This window comes from Giraffa tippelskirchi, chromosome 6 (genome assembly GCF_054371585.1).
Source record: "Giraffa tippelskirchi isolate mGirTip1 chromosome 6, T2T-mGirTip1v1.2.pri, whole genome shotgun sequence".
Taxonomy (NCBI): Eukaryota; Metazoa; Chordata; class Mammalia; order Artiodactyla; family Giraffidae; genus Giraffa; species Giraffa tippelskirchi.
This window is the reverse complement of record NC_137280.1, coordinates 117,701,360-117,719,361: the sequence shown is the minus strand read 5'-3', so window position 1 is coordinate 117,719,361 and position 18,002 is coordinate 117,701,360. Positions and strand designations below refer to the sequence as shown.

At 43.6% G+C, this 18,002-nt stretch overlaps 1 protein-coding gene across 1 annotated transcript; it reads right to left on the bottom strand.

The window, feature by feature from the left end:
- Window positions 1-459: 459 nt before the first annotated feature.
- Window positions 460-4,069, bottom strand: SOWAHA (sosondowah ankyrin repeat domain family member A). The gene is made up of 2 exons (XM_081502780.1): window positions 3,812-4,069; window positions 460-3,591 (listed from the first exon to the last, which is right to left on the bottom strand). The coding sequence occupies exon 2, from the start codon at window positions 2,968-2,970 to the stop codon at window positions 1,972-1,974; it is 999 nt and encodes a 332-aa protein (XP_081358906.1). The 5' UTR covers window positions 2,971-3,591; window positions 3,812-4,069; the 3' UTR covers window positions 460-1,971.
- Window positions 4,070-18,002: the final 13,933 nt, after the last annotated feature.

The window sequence follows — 18,002 nt, the reverse complement described above, 5'->3', positions numbered from 1 at the left end:
ATGCTGGTTTACATTTTGTCTTTCTCAAAGCCAGTCATACCTGTGTGTGTGACCTTTGTTACCCTCAGTCAAGTTTCTCTTTTATTATGAAAAATTTCTAATGTTTATTCTTAGACCTTCAGCTACTCGGATTGCTTTAATTATTGCCTCTTGTCATTTATTTTTTCACAGAGGCAGAGGATTTGATGTGCATTTTGAAATAATTTATGCAGCTTAGCTAGAATTCCAGGCAAGGAAGATGGGAGAGGCCAGATCAGGGCCTACATTTACCTACAGTTTTTGGCTGTCATATCCATGTTTGGTTGATTCCTTTACTTTGCAGAGAAATCCAGATTCTTTCAATAGTAGAATGCTTGAAAGAAGCAAAAGGATGGGGATAAAAGTAATGAAAAGAAAGGCAAATACAGTAGCAAGTGCTATAGAATGTTTAAGGGAAGTACAGCATCACACAAGCAGGAAAAAAATGGGAAAATGTTTATTTCACTATTTAAATCAAAAACATTCCAGGAAGGACTGCCTTAAATAATTTCAGAGGCCTCACTGATACATATATGGGAGGGGAGCCCCACTACCCTGGCCACAAAAACTATTTGGTATAACTAATCACATGCAAACCCAATTTGCAAAAGCAGAGCATTATTACAATATGATATTTTTTAAAAAGATTGGTTGAGCAAATAGACTCCATATCTTTAAAATGGGAAAAGAGCCATTACAATTACGCTGGGTTGAACCTGAGAAATCCTGGCAATGCTTAAAACCTTCTTAATTACAAATAGGAGCAAAGATACAGGTGAATTAAGCTACCCCTCTCTAAGGTCGCTGAGCAAGGAGACTCTGCATTTGCAATTTTGGAATAAGTTGTTTGCTTTCAGATACCTTTTTAAAATGGCTACCACATAAGTTTTGCTTGTATAGAACTTTCCTATAAAATAGTTGCTCCTTAATTGTATCTGTTATTATTTAACCAGTTATTTTTCTGGTGTTAGGCTATGACAATTGTTTTTTCTTTGACTATTCACCTACTGCAGTGAAAGGCTCAGCCAGATTTGAAAGCCACAGATTCAGGAACATGGCACAATGGTGCAATTCACAAATAAATCAAATTTTAAAAAGTTAAATATTCATGCCATATCAAAGTAGCCAGCGACCAGTGCTAAAGATACATGTTTGTATTTCACCATAAAGACAACCACAAATTAAAAGTATTTGCCAAAAATGTCGCTTTCCTCTCATTGTTAAATCACTTTTACTCCCAAGATGCACTTGTTTTCTAATATTTAGCATTCACAGTATAACTGAAATTAATTACATTCACAATGGTCACTTTCTGTGTTCAAGACTGTCTGGCATCTTGATTGCTTAAAATGAGGTAGATAACCATTCAAGGGTTTTGTTGGTTGGGACTAAATTTCTTTAGATCTTGATGGTCTGTTTTTTTTAATATAGAATTCCAAAATATTTAGCAAAAGATTGAAAATGAGCATTTTGGAAAAATATAATTTCAAGAGGTTATTTTATGAAAGTCGTTTTACCTCATTTCAACTTAAAAACAGGATAAGAGCATCAATTTACAAATGCACTGCATATCTTAAAGCTGACAAATAATCTATCATCACACAAAGCTGTAATTCTGCTTTGGAAGTATATAGATGCAGAGGCATTAGGTTAAAGCATTCAGGGGCCAGACCAGCTGCTGCCCCTGAACCTTTGATACTAAATTGCAAATCTCCTCCAAGGTTCAAGCCTGATTTCCAGAGTTCTTCATAGGAGGCTCTCACTGAGATCTTGAATCCCACCTCTGGAGAAAGATTAAGACGTTGGAGGCAAAGGCCCACTTGGGTAAAACAGGCTGCACTGAACAAGGCTGGAGACACGATAGAGCCCAAAGGGTTGGACCATGGTCTTGGGCAGGCTTTGACTGTGAGAGGGAGGGGCGATTGAGCGACCAAGTCGTCACCTTGGGAACCGTCAGGTTGCTGGGGGTAGGCTGGGCACTAGACCAGCCAAGGGCCCCGGAGTGGGTCGACGAGAGATTTCTGAAAAGGCTGGCAGACTGCCGCGGATCTTTGTCTTTTTACGAGGAGCCATGGGCGAGGCTCCCAAGAATTTGCTTAAGGAGCTTGACTTCCTCATGCCTCGAGCCAGATCCTGGAGCATCAGGTCATCAGCCAGGACGCCCAGAAACGCGCTGGTGGTGGAACTGAGGATGGTGGCCGCCACCTGCACGGGGCGCCGGGCCGCAAAACTGCCGCTACCACCAGCAGCCCCGTCGGGTTCGGTCGAACCTCGCAGGCCAGGGTCGCCAAGTAGGCGACGCAGAGCATACGAGGCGCCGGACTGCAGGTACTGGTAAGCGCGCCGTCCGCTGTGGTCGCGCACGTGCACCTGCGCACCCAGGCGGACTACCAAGAGCACGGCCGCATCCTCGTGGCCGTGCAGCGCCGCCAAGTGCAGCGGCGTGTAGCCGCCGTGCGAGCGCGCGTTGACGTCGACCCGCGCGCCCCCACGCCGCGCGACCTCCACCAGCTGCTGCACCATCTCGAGGTCGCCGCTCTTGGCGGCCCAGTGCAGGGCCGTGAAACCAGACATGAAGTCGCGTTTGGCTGCCAGGCCGAGGTCGCGCAGCAGCAGCCCGTGCAGCTGGTGGGTCCAGCGGCCCCCAGCCGCCCGCACTAGCCACTCGTGTTCGGCCGGCTCCAGGGGCACGGCGGACGGCGGCGGGGCAGCTGGCGCCTCCTCGGTGTCGGGGCTCAGCAGGCGCGGGCCGGCGCGCGACAAGCGCCTCAGGTGAGGGGAGCGACCAGAGCCCAGACCGAGGCCCAGGCCGGACTCCTCAACCGAGAGCCGCCGCAGCAGCATCGGGGAGCTCCGCGGGCTGGGCTCCTCCGACAGCTGCCTGCGCAGGCCCTGCTCCTCAGCCCGGATCCGCAGCGCCGAGGGGCCGGGGACGCAGCGCACAGGCAGCATGCAGGGCTTCTGAGGCGGCGGGCGCGGAGCGGGTGGTGGTGGCCCCCGAGGCGTAGCTTCTGGGTCCGGCGGTTCTACGTGGGGCGAGGGTGCCTCCGACGGCGCCGTGGACGGTGGGGTCACATCTTCAGAGAGACCCTCGGAGGGCTGGGCCAGCTCGAAGGCTGGAATCTGGGGGTCTGAGGGCACCCCTGACTGCCAGGCCGGGTCTAACAACAGCCCCTGAGTGGGCTCTGAGGCCGGAGCCCCGGCGGTGTTCTGCGGCTCTGATGGCGGGGCCGGGTCCTCAGCCGGTTCCGCCGCCCTCGGTGCCGAGGACGAGCACGGAGCCCCCGAGGCCGCGGTTTCCTCCTGTGAGTCAGAAGTGACCTTCGACGGCGAGGCTGGTGCCCCGGGGGCGCTTTGGAAGCAGCAGGGCGGGGGTTCGGGTCCGTCGCGGGACCGCGGCTTCTTCCTCAGCACCACGAATTTGACGCCGTCGAGCTCCTTCACCACGGCCACGTCGTTGACGAACTGCTTGAAGCGGTCCCTGCGGGCGGCGCGGCCGCGTGGGTCGCCGGCCTCCAGCAGCGGTTTGAAGCGGCTCAGCAGCTCCGAGTTGCGCACCTTCCCGCCGTTCTCCTGCAGGAAGCCCAGCACCGCCGCCTGGCTCACCCCGGCGGCCGCAGCGGCCGCGGCCGCAGCCAGCGCCATGGTCACTCACCGCCCCTCAAGGGGAGAGCCAGGCCGCCCGCTCCCACCAACTCCGCGGTTCCCGGTTGCTGGGCTAGGTGGACGTCGCGGCGCCGCCGGAGGAGGCAGCCGGGGTTCCGGGAGTCAGGTCCGCCTCGGCCAGGCTCACCTGATCTTTTTCACCGAGGCGTGACGGGCGTGTCCCCGAAGCTGGACCTCGGTCATGCCAGCGCAGCGGGGCCCGGCAGTCTCCCGGAGAAAAGAGCCGGGGGCCGCGGAGCGCGACCCCCGCCGCCGCCCCACGGGGTCCGCAGTCTTCGGGGTAGGTGTCTGCCTTTACATTCTGTCCAATGGGCGCCGGACTCCATCCCCCATGCGCGGTGCTCGCCTTACAGGTGACAGCTGCCGCCTGGGCCGCGGTGGGAGTGGGGGAGCGGAAATTCTCCACCGCCCCTCCCAACCCGGGAATTAAAGGCGCAGTGCCAGGCTTCAGCTCCGCTCCCGGTTGCTAGGTGGGTGTGTTCCCCAGGGATAACGCGGTCGCCCGCCGAAGCAAGGTTTCTTATTCCTTTAAGAAATGTTTAACCACCACAAAATACCGGGCGATTGCTTAAACCAGTAATTTATTTAAAGACCGTCAATGCCTTCTGAATTGTTGATTACAGAAAAATGGCTTCGTGCAACCTGCAGTAGACCCAATTCTCTGTGCGTGGCAATGTATGTCACCCGAGATTTAGAAGAGACCTTTTAAAAAGCAGTTTTCTTACGATGAGACAGTACATTTTCACATCGAGTTTGGGGAATAAAACCACAGGGAAACATAAAGCAGGAAAAATATCACTTAAAATCACCATTAACATTTTGACTGTTTTTCTTCGCCCTCCTCCTACACATGTGTATACATGTTTATGCTTTAAAATAAGAAAGTAAAATTGGAATCATGCTATGTTTTTAAAAATTCACTTCCTCCACAAATATTTGCTGCGCACCTAGTTTGTGCCAGTACCTTTTCAGATTGTGATACACGGCTTAGTGAAGTGAAGTGAAGTGGCTCAGTCGTGTCGGACTCTTTGCGATCTCATGGACTGTAGCCTACCAGGTTCCTCTGTCCATGGGATTTTCCAGGCAAGAGTACTGGAGTGGTTTGCCATTTGCTTCTCCACAAGATCTTCCTGACCCAGGGATTGAACCTGGGTCTCCCACATTGTAGGCAGACGCTTTACCATTTGAGCCACCAGGGAAGTCCTTAGAAAGACAGATAGACATGGCTTAGAAAGACAGATAAAAACCCCTGATTTAGTGGAGCTCTTATAGTAGAATGGGGGAAGGTTTTTGTTGTTCAGTCACTAAGTCCTTTGGGGGTCTTTGTGACCCCATGGGCTGAAGCATGCCAGGCTTCCCTGTCAGGGGATGGTGAGAATCGACAAACAGAAGTGATATGGTGAATCTGCAAATTGTATAATATACTAGAGGAATACTATGGGTATTTAAAGTAAAATAAAATACTATGGGTATTTAGAGTAAAATAGAGGGGCAGGTTGCAAGTTTGAACCCTGTATTCAGGGTAGGACTCACTATGAAGGCCGTTTAAGGGATCAGAGATTTATGTAGGAGGTAAGTAGAAGAAACTTTCAGCAGAAGAAACAGCCAGGGCAGAGGTGTGATCAATTTCTTAATTTACAAACACAATACTACAAATACATAAACAAAGACACTCTGGTAGGTAAAGAGAGCAAGACTCTTGAATCAAAATTCCACACTTGAGTCCTATCTCTACCTTGAGTACTTGCTTGACCTCTCTGTGCCTCAATTTTCTTATCTGTGAAGGGAGAAATGGATAGTAATTACACTTATCTCATCAAATTGTTGTGAGGATTCTGTGAGAAAGTAAACATAAAGCTCTTAGAACATGCTTGGCCCACAGTAAATATTCAAATTATTATTAGTAGTATGTTGTTGTTGTTCGGTCACTCAGTCATGTCCCACTGTTTGCGACCCCATGGACTGCCGCATGCCAGGCTTCCCTCTCCTTCACCACCTCCCAGAGTTTGCTCAAACTCATGTTCATTGAGTCAGTGATGCCATCCAAGCACCTCATCCTCTTTGGATGAGATTTGGGCTCCATTTCCTCATTTGAGCTCCAAAATCACTGTAGATGGTGACTGCAGCCATGAAATTAAAAGACGCTTACTCCTTGGAAGAAAAGTTATGACCAACCTAGACAGCATATTAAAAAGCAGAGGATCTTTTTTAAAGCTCCTCCAAATTGTTCTTTCTAGTGAAATGAACCAATGGAGATTTTTAGTAATCCCATCCAAATTAATTTCTTGATGGGAGTTTATATTCCTCAACTTTTCCCATTTTTATTTTGTGAAATTTCATTCTTGAGTATTATTTCTTGTGTTCGTCGCCATCCATCCACTCTTTCTTTTTCAGTTGAGGTACAGTTGATTCACATTACTCTATTTGCTTTGGGATACAACAGAGTGATTCAATATTTTCATGAAATATATACCATTTAAAGATACTGCAAAATCGTGGCTATATTTCTCTCTGCTGTATGGTATCCTATTATTTTTCTTACATTATACATAGTGACTTTTATTTCTTAACTACTACTTCAGTCTGGCAATACCCAAACCAAATCTCCACAGACATCTGTAAGTTTCTGGGTTTGTGAATCTCTTTCTGTTTTATAGATAAGTTCATTTGTGTCTTATTTTAGATGGAAATTAAACTGATTTCTTATGACAGTTTTCTCTGTGTTTCTGACAACCTTGCCTTAGATGAGAATATGTAAATAAATTATCCTGAAAGGAGTATAATTTTCAGGAATAGTGTAACATCAAACGGACTTTTGCGCACCTTTAAGCCTGCAGAGTTTCTGGCCTGAAAATGGAACTTTTCCCTGTTTCAGTCTGGGCACTTGGGGCACAGAATTTCCTGCCTGAAATAGGAACTTACCTGTATATCAGCCCGGCTGCAAAAGTCCTGGCCCCAGTACAAACAGGGGGACCAAAACAAAAAGGCCTCTGAATGGCATACCAGCTTTTGCCAAACGCAGGGAAGAGACTCAGAATTTTCTTACGTTCAGTCCTTCATGGTCCTCAGTCAGAATCCGGATTTGAGGGCCTCATGCCACGAGTGTCTTTCTGTTGCTTCCCTATCTCCTGTCCCCCTCTGTCTCTCTCCATCAGATTTCCTAGATGACCCCTACTTGAGCTTTCATATCCACATGACCTCTAGGAAAGAATTCTGAGGTTCCCTTTGGTCCAGGTCTTTCTCCTATTTTCAAAAGCCTAAGGGATCAAAAACCCTCCTAACATTCTAAAGAATTTTCTTCTAACTACTCTGGTTTCTCAGGGTGGGGAAGGACCAAGCTTCTCCCACTCCTGCAAATTCCCTTAACCCTTCAGAGTCTTCTGATGGGACCCCGACCTCACTTCCCACCAGAGGAACAATCCAAGATTTTTATCAGCTGATCTGCTCCTGATATCAGAGTCAATTTGAGCACTATTTGATCTATATTTTAGCTATAAAACTATGACTACAGAAAGGAAAGATGACTTTTTGACACAGGATGGCCATGATATTCTTTAGACTCTGGAGAAAACTGGTTAAAGTCAATTTTTTTTTTCTTGGAAACTGCAAAACCAGTTGTTTTTGCATATGCAATTAAAAACAACTAGCTTGTTAAAGGCCAGCCTAGGGAAAAGCTTGAAGTCAACCCTTTCCATGTCCTTGAAATACACAGCCCACTTTGCCTGAGACCTCAGCCTTGGGCAAATTAGAACTTCAAGCAAAAAAAAAGGGGGGAGGTGGTCAAAGAAACATTTTGAACCTCAAGCGGAAAAACTATGAGATCTCTGTCTGTCTGTCTGGATTTATATATGTCTCCATGTGTGTGTTTTGGCTTTTTTTTTTTAATATTGCTGAAGTTGTAAATGAGTTCTAATTGGCCTAAAGAAAAGTAAGCGCTTACAAATCAGACAATTCTTAATATAAGAGAAATTAACCTAAATGAATTTCAGATTCACATGAACTGGGAAATAGTATTAAATATCTAGTATTAATGTTTGTTTGCTAATCTGATATAGACATGTCTAAGAGTTGTTAACATTAAGCATAATATTTTCATTGTGCCCAGGTTTATTATAAATTAAATATTGTAATATTGTAATATCTGTTATAAGTTTGTCAGCAAGGAAAGTACCTCGAGTGAAGAAACTTCAAAAAATATATGTAAATGAGATATTATCTTTTAGATAAACTATTAAGAATAATTATACTTTAGAAATGTCTGTCTAAAACAGTCTGTCTAGATTTTGGTAACCTGAATTTCTAGAGTTCTGCTAAACTAAGTGATTGAAGTTTATTGAATAGCTATATCATTTCCAAATAAAGTAAGATTTTGAAACATGAATTCAGTTCAGTTCAGTTCAGTCACTAGTCGTGTCTGACTCTTTGCAACCCCATGGACTGCAGCACACCAGGCCTCCCTGGTATCCATCACCAACTTCCGGAGTTGACTCAAACTTATGTCCATTGAGTTGGTAATGCCATCCAACCATCTCATCCTCTGTCATCCCCTTCTCCTCCTGCCTTCAATCTTTCCCAGCATCAGGGTCTTTTCAAATGAGTCAGTTCTTGGTATCAGGTGGCCAAAGTATTGGAGTTCCAGCTTCAGCATCAGTCCTTCCAATGAATATTCAGGACTGATTTCCTTTAGGATGGACTAGTTGGATCTCTTTGCAGTCCAAGGGACACTCAAGAGTCTTCTCCAACACCACAGTTCAAAAGCATCAATTCTGTGGCGCTCAGCTTTCTTTATAGTCCAACTCTCACATCCATACATGACTACTGGAAAAACCATAGCCTTTACTAGATGGACCTTTGTTGGCAAAGTAATGTCTCTGCTTTGTAATACGCTGTCTAGGTTGGTCATAACTTTTCTTCCAAGGAGCAAGCGTCTTTTAATTTCATGGCTGCAGTCACCATCTGCAGTGATTTTTTGAGCCCCCCAAAATAAAGTCTGTCACTGTTTTCACTGTTTCCCCATCTATCTGCCATGAAGCGAAGGGACCAGATGTCATGATCTTAGTTTTCTGAATGTTGAGTTTTAAGCCAACTTTTTCACTGTCCTCTTTCACTTTCATCAAGAGGCTCTTTAGTTCTTAACTTTCTGCCATAAGTGTGGTGTCATCTGCGTATCTGAGGTTATTGATATTTCTCCCCTCAATTTTGATTCCAGCTTGTGCTTCATCCAGCCTGGCATTTTGCAGATGTCTGCAGAGAAGTTAAATAAGCAGGATGACAATATACATCCTTGACGTACTCCTTTCAAATTTGGAACCAGTCCGTTGTTCCATGTCCGGTTCTAACTGTTACTTCTTGACCTGCATACAGAGTTCTCAGGAGGCAGGTAAGGTGGTCTGCTCTTCCCATCTCTTTCAGAATTTTCCTCAGCTTGTTGTGATCCACACAGTCAAAGGCTTTGGCATAGTCAATGAAGCAGAAGTAGATGTTTTTCTGGAACTCTCTTGCTTTTTCTATGATCCAGTGGATGTTGGCGATTTGATCTTTGGTTCCTCTGCCTTTTCTAAATCCAGCTTGAACATCTGGAAGTTCACAGTTCATGTACTGTTGAAGCCTGGCTTGGAGAATTTTGAGCATTACTTTACTAGCGTGTGAGATGAGTGCAATTGTGTGGTAGTTTGAGCATTCTTTGGCATTGCCTTTCATTGGGATTGGAATGAAAGCTGACCTTTTCCAGTTCTGTGGCCACTGCTGAGGTTTCCAAATTTGCTGGCATATTGAGTGCAGCACTTTCACAGCATCATCTTTTAGGATCTGAAATAGCTCAACTGGAATTCCATCACTTCCACTAGCTTTGTTCATAGTGATGCTTCCTAAGGCCCACTTGACTTTGCATTCAAGGATGTCTGGCTCTAGGTGAGTGATCATACCATTGTGATTATCTGGGTCATGAAGATCTTTTTTGTACAGTTCTTCTGTGTATTCTTGCCACCTCTTCTTAATATCTTCTGATTCTGTTAGATCCATACCATTTCTGTCCTTTTTTGAGCCCATCTTTGCATGAAATGTTCCCTTGGTATCTCTAATTTTCTTGATGACCATTATATCTACTACTGTGGGCAAGAATCCCTTAGAAGAAATGGAGTAGCCATCATAGTCAACAAAAGAGTCCAAACTGCAGTACTTGGATGCAGTCTCAAAAACGACAGAATGATCTCTGTTCATTTCCAAGGCAAACCATTCAATATCAAGGTAATCCAAGTCTGTGCCCCGACCACTAATGCTGAAGAAGCTGAAGTTGAATGGTTCTATGAAGACCTACAAGACCTTCTAGAATTAACACCCAAAAAAGATGTCCTTTTCATTATAGGGAACTGGAATGCAAAAGTAGGAAGTCAAGAAACACCTGGAGTAACAGGCAAATTTGGTCTTGAAGTACAGAATGAAGCAGGGCAAAGGCTAATAGAGTTCTGCCAAGAGAAGGCACTGCTCATAGCAAACACCCTTAAAGATTTTGGACTATTAATGAATAGTGTTTGGTGCCATCCTGAGATATTCTCTATGAGAAAGCAAATTTTTTTTTAGAAATTATCACTGGTATTTATGTTCACCAATCTATAGAATGCTAATATAAAGGTCAGTTCTTGGTTGCTAAAGGAAAGTAGGAAGTGTGTTTTCAGTAAAGAATGTATGAGGAATGAAATTACATTTTATGAAAGGAAAAGGAAGTAGGTCTAACTTACAGGTGGCTGTTTCAGGATGGGAGAACTAAGTAATGGGTATAAAAAGTGATAAGGTTTTATAGAAAGTGGACCCCAAGGGAAGAGTTTTGTGCATAAATACAAGTTTTCTTGAAATGTTGAAATGCCTTTGATAATGGATTTTAAGTTTCTTTACCTCTGAAGTGATCTGTTCTATGTTTACCTTTGAAATCTTCTTTGTTACTTTGGCTAAGTGAATATATTGTTCACGGTGATCTATATGATTTTATCTGACTGAGTGTTATAAACCCTTTTGATATTTACCGACAAAACTTCCTAAATAACTTGACTTCTAGCTAACTTTGGGATGCTTCAGAGGGCCCCTGAGACATCCCAAAGAGGTATTAAACTACCTGGGTTCACTGGACATGTTAAATTACATGGGAAGTACTGTTGAAGGGGTGATAAATCTTCTCAGGTTATATACTATTATGGCTGATGTTACTAATATAGATATACTAAAATTATGTGGAATTCATGAAAATCTAATATGTCCTGGTATAATGTTGTCAGTTATAATTCTAGTTATCATGTTAAAGTGTTAAAAGTCACAGCAATGACCAGGTTACTTTGTCAATTGCAATTTAATCAGATTTTAAACATGCCTTCTATGGTTTCACTCTGATGTCTTTGCAAGAATACTGCTACTTCAAGATTTATGGAAAAGACTTTTCTAAGATTAACCAATAACCAAATTTTGTTTGTTTGTTATCTGGTAAACTGGTAACAGACTGGAATTTAGTCTACTCTCTCTGTTAAGAGAACAAAGTTTTCTTAGACTGAAGCTTTCGATAACAGATTATGAATTTCTTTGCCTTTAAGTGATTTATATTCATTTTTAAAATCTTTTGTTACTTTGGTAAAGCAGATAAACATTATTTAAGACTATAGTACCTGTATACAAAGCTCTTTCTGCTTCTACAAAATATAAGCCCTCACTGTTAGACTTTTGCTATTCTGATGTTCTTAAAACATGGTAACAGTCTACTCCTAAATCAGGGAATTAAAAATTGGTGAAGAAAAGCCATAAATCAAAGAGTCAGGGCTATTGGAAATCCAGGATGGCCGCTTGGATTTTCCTGGCTCCCTGACAAACCTCGTTTTTATTTGATGGGTTAAAGGGTTAATGCCCTCATAATGAAAAAATCATGTTTCACTGAATATTAAGTTTTGTTAATTGTTAAACTAAGTTTCTAGTTTTGTTAATTAAGGTCTAGTGTTCACTAAGACTCACTTCTGAGATAGTTCCTTGTTGTTATATTGCTAAAAGATTCAATTAAGTTATTAAGAAAGACACTCTAAGTTTGTTTCTAAAGCTTATCTCAGTAACCAGTCTTCAGATAATGTCAGATGCTCCATGATGTACAACCAGGAGATTAACAAGTGGCTATAATCATTTAACTAAGTCAGATGACCTGGGGTATACTGGGCTATACCTAATGAAAATTCTTGACTTAAATTCTTTTTTTTTCTCTTAAATTTTATCAGAGTATGATTGATTTACAGTGTTGTGTTAGTTTCAGGTATACAACAAAGTGATTCAGTTATACATATATTCATTCTTTTTCAGATTCTTTTTTTTTTTTTTCAGATTCTTTTCTCATGTAGGTTATTACACAATACTGAGTAGAGTTCCTTGTGCGGTACGGTAGGTTCTGGTTGGTTATCTATTTTAAATATAGTAGTGTGTGCATGTGCAGCCTAAGCTCCTGATTTATCCCTCCCACCACATTTCCCATTTTGTAACCAAAGCTTGTTTTGTAATTGACTTAAATTCTTGCTTGTGACCTTACTAATAACTGCTAGCTGTATTATTTTCTATGTCGCTTGTTTCAGAAGATTGTTTCTTATGTTACTAAATGTGTGACTGAGCCTGTGATAAAATGCTGATATGCAGTTCCATATGAGATCAATGATTATAATAATGTAACTCTAGATATAGGAAGAAGCAACAAGAGGGAATATTTCCCTGGACCAAGAGGCTAGTAAGACAGGAATGGTCCAGAGACTTTTGTCACTTGCCAAGGCCTAGTCTGCTGCTGCTGCTGCTGCTAAGTCGCTTCAGTCGTGTCCGACTCTGTGCGACCCCATAGACGGCAGCCCACCAGGCTCCGCCGCCCCTGGGATTCTCCAGGCAAGAGTACTGGAGTGGGTTGCCATTTCCTTCTCCAGTGCATGAAAGGGAAAAGTGAAAGTGAAGTCGCTCAGTCGTGTCCGACTCTTAGCGACCCCATGGACTGTAGCCTACCAAGCTCCTCCATCCATGGGATTTTCCAGGCAAGAGTACTGGAGTGGGGTGCCATTGCCTTCTCCGAGGCCTAGTCTAGTAATAGCATATTGAGTGGACTGTCAATGGAATCTTCGGTAGATCTGGGAATGAGCCTTCCCAGCACCGTGGGACACAATGGCCATGAAATGCCCCAAAGCATAGTCAAATATGGGGCTATGAAGGGACCCTGCTGACTGGAAGTTGGCACTGGCCAGCTGCCTCTACAAAGATTAAATCATGACCACTGCAAGCTGCTGACCTTCAACACCCCCTGAAAGGAGTTCAAGGTGGAGATCAGAAATAAGGCACTCTATGCTCTGGGAAAAACCCCGAAGAACCGGCCTTCAGATAGTCAGATGGTTTTCAGGTAAATATTTTATGAGCCCAAATTCTTGCATCTTCTCATACCTAGAGAAACACTAATGTCACGAACCAATGTCTAGTCCTGGTTTTCCTGGCTAGCCCCTGAGCAGGTTTTCTATTTCTATTAATCTTTGGGCCATGTACCCTTGACTTTCTTGTTAAGTTTTGTTTCTTCTAGAATACAACAAATCTAAAGCTGTAGTACGACAAGAATATTCCCTGACCAACACCTAGACAATGCTGAAACAAGTCACCTTATCATTCCATGGACTCTCATCTCCCTCTGTAAATGCGCCCTGACAGAGAGCAGGCAAAGAGAACCTAGAACCCCATGAAGCCCCTGTGCAGCCTGAAGAAGTCAGAGCGGTCATTGCCCCTTTTCCTTTGAGACTGGGTTCCAAAATGCCTGAGAAGGGAAATAGGTAGATAGTTAGACATTAGCAGGGTATCAACAGGGGCCAAAGAATTAGCCCTAAAAATAAACAGAGGGAGGAATGTGGTGACCCAAGGACAAAAGAGCAGATAAAACCAAGGAGGATCTCGGAATGCAGAAACGGAAAAACCAGACCCTTATCGTTCTTCCCTCCCTCATGTTGTAACTATTAATGGAACAGTATAACCTGTCTCCCCTCCTACCCTACAGGGAGAAGTTATTTGCCCTATTCTTCCCCCACCCAGTATACATGCCTCATCCAATCAGCAAATGACCCGCAAAACCTCTAACCCACTCCTTGTACCCTGGCTATAAAAGTGAACTAAGGACCCCTGTTCAACGTCGGTTCTCCCTTGAGCTGGCCCTCTGTTCTGACAGCGTCTCGCACTCTAATAAACTTTATCTCCCTCTCATTCTATCTCACGTCTGGAAATTCTTTTCCAACCCATGCCTGCACCATGACAGGGCACAGAGTTTCTGGCCTGTGGACACCACCCTTATGGCAGAAAGCAAAGAGGAACTAAAGAACCTCTTGATGAAAGTGAAAGAGGAGTGTGAAAAAGCTGACCTGAAACTCAACATTCAGAAGACTAAAATCATGGCATCCAGTCCCAACACTTCATGGCAAATAGATGGGGAAACAATCGAAACAGTGACAGACTTTATTTTCTTGGTCTCCAAAATTGCTGCAGATGATGACTGCAACGATGAAATTTAAAAATGCTTGCTCCTTGGGAAAAAAGCAATGACAGACCTAGACGGCATATTAAAAAGCAGAGATATTATTTTACCGACAAAGGTCTGTACAGTCGAAGTTATGGTTTTTCCAGTAGTCATGTATGGATGTGAGCGTTGGACCATAAAGAGAGCTGAGTGCAGAAGAATTGATGCTTTTGAACTGTGGTGTTGGAGAAGACTCTTGAGAGTCCTTTTGACTGCAAGGAGATCAAACCAGTCAATCCTAAAGGAAATCAGTCTTGAATATTCATTGGAAGGACTGATGCTGAAGCTGAAACTCCAATACTTTGGCCACCTGATTTGAAAGGCTGACTTATTAGAAGAGACCCTGATACTGGGAAAGATTGAAGGCAGGAGGAGAAGGGGACAACAGAGGATGAGATGTTTGGGTGACATGACCGACTCGATGGACATGAGTTTGAGCAAGCTCTGGGAGTTGGTGATGCACAGGGAAGCCTGGTTTGCTGCAGTTCATGGGGTCCCAAAGAGTGGGACAGGACTGAGTGACTGAACTGAACTGACTGATAAAGCAAAAGTCTAATTAACCTGAGAAGGAGAGATACTGGTTTGTGAAAGAAAGAAAGTGCTGGTCACTCAGTCGTGTCCTCCTGTTTGTGACCCCATGTATAGTCCATGGAATTCTCCAGGCCAGAATACTGGAGTGGGTAGCCTTTGCCTTCTCCAGGGGAGCCTCCCAAACCAGGTCTCCCGCATTGCAGGTGTATTTTTTACCAGCTGAGCCACAAGGGAAGCCCAGGAATACTGGAGTGGGTAGCCTATCCCTTCTCCAGGGGATCTTCCTGACCCAGGAATTGAACCAGGGTCTCCTGTCAAACCGGGGTCTCCTGCATTGCAGGTGGATTCTTTACCAAGTGAGCTACCAGGGAAGCCTGAGATACTGGTTTAGATAGTGTCATTGTGATGTTCCCCTCAATGTCTCTTACAGATGCTAATAAGAACAATTAAGACTATCAACAGGAAGAATTTGGAAGGAAAATCTAGCTACTATTGCAAGGAGGTAAGGTAAAAAAAAAAAGATTCTCCACAAATTAAAAAAAAAATCTTTTTATGTTTATTTGGTATGAGATAAATAGAATGGACATTTATGTAATTAAAACAAAATTTGACATTATTACACTACCTAAAGCTAATGAACCAAGAGAGGCTCCCTACTGGTCCCCAACAGTAAAATCCAAACAAGTGTGTTCTATTTACCCTAGTTTTAAGTTATATATTTAAGGGGCTAGAAAAATTTACACTGAGATATCTGTCCAGCAATAATTTTGGAACAGTTAGGCAAAAAGGGCCTGACTTCCTCAGCTCTACCTGACTCTGGGGATCCCAGAAACTCTTATTTAAAAATAGGAATTTTGCTTTGGCTCAATTTATAAATTCAGAAAGGTCTGTGCTGAATACCTTATATAAACTTTGAAGGCATAATAATTTAACTCTGAAGTTATAGAACATAGACCTTCCTAAATCAGTTTGATTAAAAATCTTGTCCCTAATTTTAGTAACTTTAGGCAGCAGAACTGTTCTTTGAAATAGCAAATAGTGTCTTTGTCTTGCAAATGTCTAAGCCAGAATATAAATACAGGCCTCAAGGACCTGCAACCAAGGAAAAAAGGACACTTCTAAATGTAAAAGACTAAAATGTTCCTCAGCCAGATTTACAGATAGCTGACCTCAGTCATCTGAACATACAACCTTGATGTATACCAACTGCTTATAAACTAGTAAGTTTATATGGTAATTCCTGATTCATAACTAAGCTTTTAAATGAAGCCATGAGATCTCTCGAAGGAGGGAGGGAAGATGAAATACCAGACCACCTTACCTGCTTCCTGGGAAACTTTTATGCAGGTCAAGAAGCAACAGTTAGAACCAGACATGGAACAATGGACTGGTTCAAAAATGGGAAAGGAGTACATCAAGGTGTTGCAGAGAGGAAACCAATTCTGACTCCATGTTGGAAACTGTTTCTTTGACTTGCTTTTAATATTACAGTCATACTCAATGGCTTGCCTAGAGGATCCTGCCCCTCTTCTGGACTGTAAACTAAAGTGCCTTTGTTCAGCTCTTGGAGAGATAGTTTGTCCCTGCCCACCTGTGAATAGAAGAGATTAACACCTCTTCTGAAGGCTGGACATTCCCTTGGAGATGTTTTACAAGACTGAGGATCCTTTTACTGTACTTCCCTACTGCATCTCCCTCTCCTGCCTTTTGACTTTAGCTCCTCATTGCTTCTTTCTCTCTGACCTATAAAAGAACCTGGCATCCAGGCCCCAATAAGATGGTTATTTTGGGGTGCACCTAGAGCCAGACATCCTGGAATGTGAAGTCAAGTGGGCCTTAGAAAGCATCACTACAAAGCTAGTGGAGGTGATGGAATTCCAGTTGAGCTATTTCAAATCCTCAAAGGTGATGCTGTGAAAGTGCTGCACTCAATATGCCAGCAAATCTGGAAAACTCAGCAGTGGCCACAGGACTGGAAAAGATCAGTTTTCATTCCAATCCCAAAGAAAGGCAATGCCAAAGAATGCTCAAACTACCACGCAATTGCATTCATCTCACACGCTAATAAAGTAATGCTCAAAATTCTCCAAGCCAGGCTTCAGCAATATGTGAACCGTGAACTTCCAGATGTTCAAGCTGGATTTAGAAAAGGCAGAGGAACCAGAGATCAAATTGCCAACATCCGCTGGATCATCAAAAAAGCAAGAGAGTTCCAGAAAAACATCTATTTCTGCTTTATTGACTATGCCAAAGCCTTTGACTGTGTGGATCACAATAAACTGTGGAAAATTCTGAAAGAGATGGACATACCAGACCATCTGACCTGTCTCTTGAGAAACCTGTATGCAGGTCAGGAAGCAACAGTTAGAACTGGACATGGAACAACAGACTGGTTCCAAATAGGAAAAGGAGTACGTCAAGGCTGTATATTGTCACCCTGCTTATTTAACTTATATACAGAGTACATCATGAGAAACACTGGGCTGGAGGAAGCACAAGCTGGAATCAAGATTGCCGGGAGAAATATCAATAACCTCAGATATGCAGATGACACCACCCTTATGGCAGAAAGTGAAGAAGAACTAAAGAGCCTCTTGAAGAAAGTGAAAGAGGAGCGTGAAAAAGTTGGCTTAAAGCTCAATGTTCAGAAAACTAAGATCATGGCATCTGGTTCCATCACTTCATGGGAAATAGATGGGCAAACAGTGGAAACAGTGTCAGACTTTATTTTTTGGGGCTCCAAAATCACTGCTGATGGTGATTGCAGCCATGAAATTAAAAGACGCTTACTCCTTGGAAGGAAGGTTATGACCAACCTAGATAGCATATTTAAAAGCAGAGACATCACTTTGCCAACAAAGGTCCATCTAGTCAAGGCTATGGTTTTTCCAGTGGTCATGTATGGATGTGAGAGTTGGACGGTGAAGAAAGCTGAGCGCTGAAGAATTGATGTTTTTGAACTGTGGTGTTGGAGAAGACTCTTGAGAGTCCCTTGGACTGCAAGGAGATCCAACCAGTCCATCCTAAAGGAGATCAGTCCTGGATGTTCATTGGAAGGACTGAAGTTGAAGCTGAAAATCCAATACTTTGGCCACCTCATGCAAAGAGTTGACTCATTGGAAAAGACTCTAATGCTGGGAAGGATTGGGGGCAGGAGGAGAAGGGAATGACAGAGGATGAGATGATTGGATGGCATCACTGACTCAATGGACATGGGTTTGGGTAAACTCTGGGAGTTGGTGAT

Bases quoted from the DNA above. Each gene is read 5' to 3' on its own strand.
- SOWAHA (XM_081502780.1), bottom strand. From the start codon at position 2,970: ATGCTGCCTGTGCGCTGCGTCCCCGGCCCCTCGGCGCTGCGGATCCGG.